Source organism: Vidua chalybeata, chromosome 5, assembly GCF_026979565.1.
Source record: "Vidua chalybeata isolate OUT-0048 chromosome 5, bVidCha1 merged haplotype, whole genome shotgun sequence".
Lineage (NCBI taxonomy): Eukaryota > Metazoa > Chordata > Aves > Passeriformes > Viduidae > Vidua > Vidua chalybeata.
In genome coordinates, this window is record NC_071534.1 from 48,363,720 (window position 1) to 48,372,479 (window position 8,760).

The following is an 8,760-nucleotide window of genomic DNA, read 5'->3' on the forward strand; positions in this document are numbered from 1 at the left end:
TTCAATACATTTGTATTTTTTTAAAGATAAAAAAAGAGAAATTGGAATGGGATTACCTTTAAACTGTGAAACTGCACTCTGATTCTCTGAAAACAGTGGAGACTTTGCTGGTCATGTAAGTGGTGTTAGGATCAAAGTCTATGTAAGCTCTTTGAAGCAGGGACATCTGTTTTTTCAATGTCTTTAAGACATTAATCTCACAGGATCCTGGTCTGTGAATGATATTCCTATGTGCTACTGCAACCTAAGTAAATAGTAATAATTAATTTGACTTATTATCATGGTAACTAGTAATTTATTTTAATATAAATTCCTTTTTTAAAGTATTCATTTTCTTGGATATATCAGGCAAACTACAAAATTAGATGCAGCTCTTCCTTTTGGTGTAGGTCTCCCAGATTTCTAAGTGCCTAGTTTCATATAATACTTGTGCACAGGTTGTATTCAGTTAATATATTGTATTTTTACACATCCAAGTAGGACTAACATTGCATTAAATTAGTTCTACTCTGATATTTTCTTAGCTTCTAAGAAACAGATATGTGTGACATGTTTCATGCACAGAAAAGAACAAAACATAAAGGGGTTAAACAAGGTTTCTACTTGTTTACTGGCAAGGAGACTCAGAAATTGTAGTCTGCCCAGTGAAGAAGAAAATTTGCTCTTTTGACGGGCAAATCCATCATTACAGTACCCAGAGGGATGAATTCCACAGGAGGAAGAGAAAAGATGGCCAAATGCATTCCAACTGACTGAGCTAGTGCTGTGTGACCTAAAACAGTTTTTCCCTGTTAGCTCCTTGGTGCTTGTTTGGTTGTTGGTTTTTGGGGTTGGTTTTTTTGTTTAGTTTTGTTTCTTTAAACTGTTAGCAAGCTAGAATCTGGCAAGGGACAGGCTCACATGACCTTGAGAACTAAAATGCAAGCATGCTGTCAACAAGAGAGTGAGTTTGATGTTACAGCATATTTATGCCAGAAGGACACACATTAAAGACAGTTGGGCTATTTTTTTTAATGTGCGTGTCAGCCCATGTAGCATAGGCCCATTCCATGCACTATATGAGTAAAAGTATGAATTATACATTTTGAATTAGCATCTGGTAACAGTGGAACCCTGTTATCCAGAGTGCATGTGACTGCATGCTGTGTGTGCCGTGTGTCAAATACAGAGCTGTGTTACTACCAGAGGTGGTAGTAACCTTCTCTTCTCTTGAAGGTGAGAAACTAGTCATAAACATTACCAGAGCTCTTGAAGGTGAGAAACTAGTCATAAACATGTAGCTCTGTTTTCATGTACACCAATATAACAATTTCTCCACTCACAGGGTCTTATTACAGTACAGCATCACAAAATCAAGATTTAATGCATATGAGACATATCAGCTCATACTTTAGTACTAATAATCTAGTTCTTACTTGTCTTTGGAAATCATTGCACTATTTTTTTCTTTGTTATTTCAGTGGAAGCAAGAAGTTTTGTCAACAGTTATCGGAAAAGTGCTGATCCGGCAAGATCAGAATTTCACGGGACTAATTGCTGGAATTCTTTCAACATCAATCTTAATTTTTATCTTTTTGGTGGTTTTCTTCTGGAGAAGGAAGAAGAAACAAATCAAAGGTCCATCATAGTCAATTCCATCAACTAATTCCATTATTATCTTAGATTTTAAAAACTGACATAATTTTATGCTTTGCTTAACTGCCTTGCATTGCCCTGTTGTAACCTGTCAGCAGAGGTTTCACAATCAAGTCCCAACATTTAGTTGCATTTTGGTGCTTGGCAAGAGCCTGAACTGGGTGAAGGGCCACATTATGCCTTAAGCAGAAGGATTTCTGAGGAACTCTGAGCTATTAGGAAAACTTAGTAACTTCTTTTCCCTAATCAGCTTTGGAAGAGGGAATGAGTAAATGACATGCATGGAATCACAAGTACTTCAGCTTCATCCAGTTGCCCTGTATTCCTCCAGGCTGTGCCTGAGTTGTGTAAGACACAGTGCGCTGCAGTCTCCTGGTCTTTTTTTACCCCAAATCAAGAACTTTGTCAGACTCTGGTTCTTCTCTGGCCCCTGTGTCTGAGTTTCCTTCCAGTGGGAGCTGCCACACTATGTAAGGTGGGAGGAAGAGAAGAGCTAGTGTATAACCAAGTCTTGTCCTGATGCACTGTCACAGTCAGACCATGAAGCTGGCCCTAGAGTCTTCAAAGTAGTCTCTGATCTTCCATTATAGCTAAGAGTGGGTCTTCAACACAAGATTTTTTTGCAGAAAATCTTGCACTCTAAAAATAGCTCAAGTTCAAGTCCTGCATATCTGCCACAGCAACAACTTTACCCTCTTCCCAGCAGAGCAGAACGTCTAAATTTAAATAAATAGATAAATCAATAGTGGCATAACAAAAACATGAGGATTTTCTAATACTGCTTTCTCCTCCCCCTTCAGATCTGGGAAGCGACCTAGTTCGTTATGATGGCAGAGTGCACACTCCTCACCTGGACAGGCTGGTGAGTGCAAGGAGTGTAAGTCCAACAACAGAAATGGTTTCAAGCGAATCTGTAGACTACAGATCAACTTTTCTAGAAGGTATGCCTCTAATAGGAATCAGTATGGAGGATATTTTACACATCTTGATTTTCATATGTCTTCAGAGGATATCTATTTTGATCAGTATCCTAATTTCAGTGTCTCATCTGATTTGTCTGTGTCTGCATTTTTGGGACTCTCATGTGTTCACAGGCTTGCTATTTTAACTGAGCTTCTCAGGTGCTTCCCAAGATTAAAGTGCTTAGGATTTTTACTTTTACTCAGGCTGAAGGAATAAATAAAATACAATTAGCAAAAACTCTCTATAAGTATGCTCCACAAGTTCTTAGGAGCTAGTGTATATAGTGATTCTGTGCTGTCATAAGATCCATCACATCATGTACGAATCCCCTCAGAAAAGGCTTGATTTTAATAACATCAAGTGGCTTCAGGTTTAGTGTGTCCCAGTGACTTCCTACAATTATAATAAAGCAGTTCTGTTGGCCTGACATGGGACATGGAGTTTTCTAAACTGATATTCTTTTGTCTGTTAATGCCCCTCCTGTAATATGGGATATTGTATAATGCAGAAATGTTAATTTTAAAAATTAAGCTAAAAAGATATGAAGATTGTGACAAATTGAATGGATCTCCATGTGCACTGTTATGCCAGTCTCAGGGAAGAATAATCCTACACCAAATATATTTTTGTGCTGTATAATATGATTTTAAAGTGGATATTCTTCAGAAGAGTAGTCTGCTACACTTATCATACCATGCTAAGCTTCTTTAACACGTGTGGAGACCATGTTCTGTGATTACCATTAAAGAGCCTTTATCTTGTACGAGTTACCACATTATAGTATGTGAGATATCACAGATAATTGTTAGTCTTGGTATAGACATAGTCTTGTACTATTTCAGGTGCTGCTGTATACAATGCAATAGAAATAACTCCAAATCTTTAGTCCACCTTTGCAAGCCCCAGTCACAGAGCTATCTGAGACACAGGCCTGTTCCCAGCTTCCCGTATTATTCTTTAATTACTGCCACCAGCTCGTACCAGAAGTTTTTTGATTGAAAAATTTCCAAAGGGAAAGAAAAGTCTGTGCTACTGGTTAGAAGGGAAAGTGGTACATGAGACAAACTATGCAAAGATCCTTGGTGGAAGGTAAATCCACAGTGGTCCTGCAGCCACTGTGTACTGGCATAGCACAGTGGAAAGTGCATCCAAGAAGGGTGTGCATTTATCTAATGTTCCTGTAGCAATGTCCATGTCAATATTATCAAAGGATGAAATAAAAGAAACATTAGAAAACATGCAGGTTTACATTTTGCAGCTGTTAATATTATTTTGCAGTCATGGCTAGATTATTTTACTGTGTTTATTAAATAGATACTTAATATTTAATAATAGTTAGTTACAAATAAATTTATTTGTAAGTTGTAAGAGTTGGTATTTTTGCTCCTAGATAAAATAACAGAGTGTTTCTCAGCACCCAGAGTGATAAAAACACTTTATAAAAATATCACAAGTTTTATGCAGAATTAAATAAAGTATGTCTGTACAATTTATTTTACTTTTTGTAATAAGATACCTGACAATTTCTGGGGGTAGATTTACTCCCCCTTTTTTTTTTTGTTTTTGACCCTAGACTAAATTCAGCTCATCAACTCCACTGAAATAATTTCAAACTGATATTGGTATAAACTAAACAGAGTTATTTCATTCAGTCACACAAAATGCTAGGAAAAAGGTTTTAAACAAAACCAGTTTTAAATACCTGAACAACATGCTGTTGATAAAAAAAATCTCAAAGAGATACTCCTAGATTTACTGAAATATTTTAGTTTCTGCTATATCAGATGGCTCATGTTATTTTCATGAGTAGCACCAACTGTAATATCTTCAGCAGTTACAGGAAATGAATCACCTCTAGGCATTTCCCTGGTTGAATATTTACCATTGGATAAATACAGCTAGTCACCAGCCTTTTGGAAGCCTTCGTGAAGTGTAAAGTTCCCTACCAAATTAGAACATGACAATAATAAAAAGCTTCATGTTTTTAATTGTTCCTTACCTCCTCCTCCTCCCATATTGCTGTCATTTTTCTGTTTTAATCTTGTTACTCCCATTTGCTAGAAATGCTATAACCTCTATCTGGCAAGAAGTGACAAGGCTTCATTCCATCCCCTCAGAAAAGTGGAAGTTTTGCCATTTTCTTTCATAAAAGTAGAGCTGAGACAAGCATAAGTTTCTAGTGACATGGTTTTCCTGGAGGTTGGCAGATTACCAATGCATATTTTCATTTTCCCTTTTTGACCAGAACTTCCGTAAAGCCAAGCCACTTCCAAACTGATAAAATCAAACCTTTCTTACCAATGCAATAAAACTCTTAATTTTTCAAGGAGAAGTTTGAAAGGATTATAACAGTTTCTGTTCATTTTGCAGATCAATTTCCAAGCATGTCTCAGAATGGATCATGCAGACCTGCCCAGTATCCTCACTCTGACCTCTCCCCGATTCTGTCTAGTGGAGACTCAGATTTAGCCAGTCCACTTCTCCAAAGTAATGTCCACATAGACATCAGTGCCTTAAATCCTGACCTGGTCAAAGAAGTGCAGCACGTGGTTATTGGTGCCGACAGTCTGATCGTTCACTTCAGTGAAGTAATAGGAAGAGGTGAGTACTGCAATTCTTACACTGCAAACTGCTCCTCTTTTTGCACACCCATTTGTTATAAACCATTCTGAATAAGATGTCTCTACAGAGATTTTTTTCAAGATTTTTAGCTCTTATAGCATTGCATGCCGTGGACTGAATCAGGAGGGTAATGAAGGGGCTTTCCTTTGAAGTCAGTGCATCTAATCAGTTGGAGAAGACGCCATCAGAAGGAAGGAGTCTGCCAACTAATGAGGCTCTTTAGAACTCATGGACTTGCTGGTCCCCCTCCAGCTGCCTCACTCTCACCCTTTTCCAGGCTACAGAAAGCTCAGCCAGGGCTTCTGATCCATGAGGCTGTCGTATGGGAGTGAATCTGCCACAGGATATTATGTGAACCTAAGGCACCCAGAATGGCAGGGGATGCTGAGGCAGGAACACAAGTGCCCTCAAACTTAGAGCCTATTATCTGTCAGGATTGCTACATGGCACAGGAGTCTCCCGCAGTCATTAGTATATACAGTAAAAGTCCCCATGGCCCAGGTGAAATGCCCACACCCCTTTTCCCTACTCAAGTTTCCACCAGCTCTGAGGAATTTGCTGCTTGTTTCCTCCCAGCAAATGCTCTTCCTATCACCTCATTCCTCTCATGCCAGCTGCAGAAATATGTAGCTCTTGATTCACTTCCCCTTAGTTTTGTCCCTGATTTAGCAAATCTCCTATTTCTCTAAATTTCTCTCATCACTCCTATTCTTCTACATCTTCATAAGCAAGTTGCCTTTACCTTTCACAGCCCAAGCCAGTATTTCTGTTAGGGACATTTTTAAACTCTGTATGATTGAGTACCTATTAGTAACCAAAGTACAAACTGTATTTCAGTATTTCTACAGATCATGCATGAGAGGTCTCTTGTTGAGTACCAGAATACTGATAAAAAATTGGCTATAAATTATATTCTTAATGCCTCTTCTGCAGGACAAGAGCCACAAATCAAAATGTGTCAGTGTGTTTCACGTCTATGTATTACACTTCATTATCCCCAAAGCAAGGGTGGGCCTTTTTCTTTTCTTTTTTGTTTTGGAAAACTCCAAGTAATTTCCAGTTTTTTAAATGTCGAAAAATATCTGGAATAACACCAAGATAATTAACGTTTTAAATTTTCTCCCTTCTAACCAGAAATGGGCCAAACCCCAAAATATTTTAGACACACCCAATCCAAGCTTTAGGATTTCTGCCCAGGCTCCAAGCAATCCAAGTCTGATGGGATTTTAGTTGCTTTTATAAAACAAACTTTGGATTAATTTTACGTCAAGCCAAAAGCAAAGCCAGCTTGAGGTCTGACCAGAGCTTATGACTGGAATGTAGTAAAATTAATCAGATTGTCTTGTCCTCTGTAGAGCTCACACTTAAGAAAAAAAAAAAATTATGCTTTCTAACTGCAAATATTAGTATTTTAAAAGTGTCCAGTAAATAGTTCATCTGTGAAGGAAGCCACAACAGCATGTTCATAATTTGATGTGGAGAAATTAATGTGTAAACCTGGTGCTCAAACTTCACTGTTTCCCAAGCTGGTAAACCTGACTTCTCATAGTAAGTTTTGGTAGACAACATCATTTGCTTGGCAGGAAAGCACAGGATTTCTCTGTCCCTGGCAGTTCATTCTACTGCTTAGACCATGAGAAAGAAGGCAAATTTTGTTCCTCTTCTTTTAGTTATATTTTATACTTGGAACTAGGCCATAGAAAAAACTGCCAAGTGGTGTCATCAGTCTGTGATCAGTAGAGCAACTCCCAAACCATCCACAGCCAACACATCACTTTTAACATTCAACATTTTCCATGGAATAGCAAGACCTGAGAAATCCCAGAGTGGTTGTCCTTTCCATCAGATGGATGAAGTTTGTACAGTCCAGTGGACCACTTGGCATTGGCTTGCATATCACTGGGAACCACCAATCCAGTGGTCATGTCAGCTCCTAACTGCTCCCCGTGCCTTCCAGGTGTCGTCCTTTGACACCCATGTCACAGGAGAAGATGATGGGAATGGGCTGACATGGGTTTCATGTGCTTAGTCATTACAAGAACACGAAATATTTGTGGCGCCAGCCTTGTCATTACTTATACTCCCCATTTAGGTCAAGAAATACCAATTGTGCTGCAAGTAGAGTTTTCAGTTTATGTAATGGTGGTTTTATATAGTGGTGGTTTTATGTAATGGTGATTTTATGAATGGTGGTTTTATGTAATGGTCCGATTCCATTTATTTTAATATGTTAGTTAGGAAGTATATATTACAAGTGCTGGGAATTGGATAGAAATGGAGTGTGATCACTTTCTTACAGTATAATTGCTACCCAGTGGAAAATACCAGAAAGCTAATTTTACTTCTTAAAGCCAATATTGCTCATTTTTTTTATTCAGGACATTTTGGCTGTGTGTACCATGGGACATTGCTGGATAACGATAGCAGGAAAATTCATTGTGCTGTGAAGTCACTGAATAGTGAGTTACATGTTTAATTGTGAGATGTTACTATTAATTCCAAAGATAACTGGGGTGAACCAGTAAATTCCAGTGAAGCATACATTCACAAACAAAGATTCTTAGTTGCAGCTGAATCAGATTTCTCTTTGAAGCAATTCCAGTTACTCCAAATTACCACAACACATTGGCATATATTTTTTACATCAAATGAGATGTCCATATATTTCCTCTACAAAGAAAAAAAAACTCTGGAAAATAAGGGAAAGGTAGTGTCATTTCTTTTTTCTACTGAGTACTGAAGATTTGGGTTTAGAAGTTAAATTGCTGAAGAGTGGGCAAAGCTGCTGAAAAAACAGGAAGATAATATAATAACATTTATTAAGGACTTTACTCAAGTGTTGTTATTCAATTTTAAGTCATTCAAAATAAGAAATGGAGAAACAGAATTAAAATTACCAACAGGCTGTATTTGGTCATTGTAGGAAAACCAATGCACATAACCTCATTGTAATGTGGGAAGTGGAGAGCATATTTGTAGTCTCTCATTATCACTTTGTTGTGCAACGACATGCTGTAGAGAAATGAACCCTAGTTTGTTTCTGTTTCTTTTAATTAACTCCTTTTATTACTGGATTTCTCAGGGATTACAGACCTGGAAGAAGTAGCTCAGTTTCTGAAAGAAGGAATAATCATGAAAGATTTCACTCATCCCAACGTTCTGTCACTCCTGGGAATCTGTTTGCCCAATGAAGGATCCCCATTAGTTGTTCTTCCATACATGAAACATGGAGATCTTCGAAACTTCATTAGGAATGAGACTCATGTAAGTACCTGGTGAGGCATAAAAGGTAATGCAAGTCTGGCCACGCCCTGCTCCAACACTTAAAAGCTCTCATAATTACATTACGTCTGCAACTTGCTGCTGTAACTACACCTTAACCTTTAGCACTTGCTTAGTCTGGCATCGAGCCCAGCCACAGCAGTGCCACTCCTTCCCCTCCCCCTCAAATTCCTCTCTAGAATGTTTCCCAGAAATTATCACCAATAAGTATTTCTCATTTCCCATCCATAAGCCTCTTTATAAACAAATGTGTTCATG

The 8,760-nt window shown here is 38.1% G+C and overlaps 1 protein-coding gene across 2 annotated transcripts in view; it reads left to right on the plus strand.

Annotated features, from left to right (window-relative positions):
* Nucleotides 1–8,760, plus strand: part of MET (MET proto-oncogene, receptor tyrosine kinase) — a 69,378-nt gene that overhangs the window by 52,755 nt on the left and 7,863 nt on the right. For both annotated transcript variants that reach the window (XM_053942196.1, XM_053942197.1), the window contains 5 exons: nucleotides 1,461–1,617; nucleotides 2,436–2,576; nucleotides 4,969–5,199; nucleotides 7,599–7,679; nucleotides 8,303–8,484. In XM_053942196.1, the coding sequence (XP_053798171.1) occupies nucleotides 1,461–1,617; nucleotides 2,436–2,576; nucleotides 4,969–5,199; nucleotides 7,599–7,679; nucleotides 8,303–8,484 (792 nt within the window). The remainder of the gene's footprint in view (nucleotides 1–1,460; nucleotides 1,618–2,435; nucleotides 2,577–4,968; nucleotides 5,200–7,598; nucleotides 7,680–8,302; nucleotides 8,485–8,760) is intronic.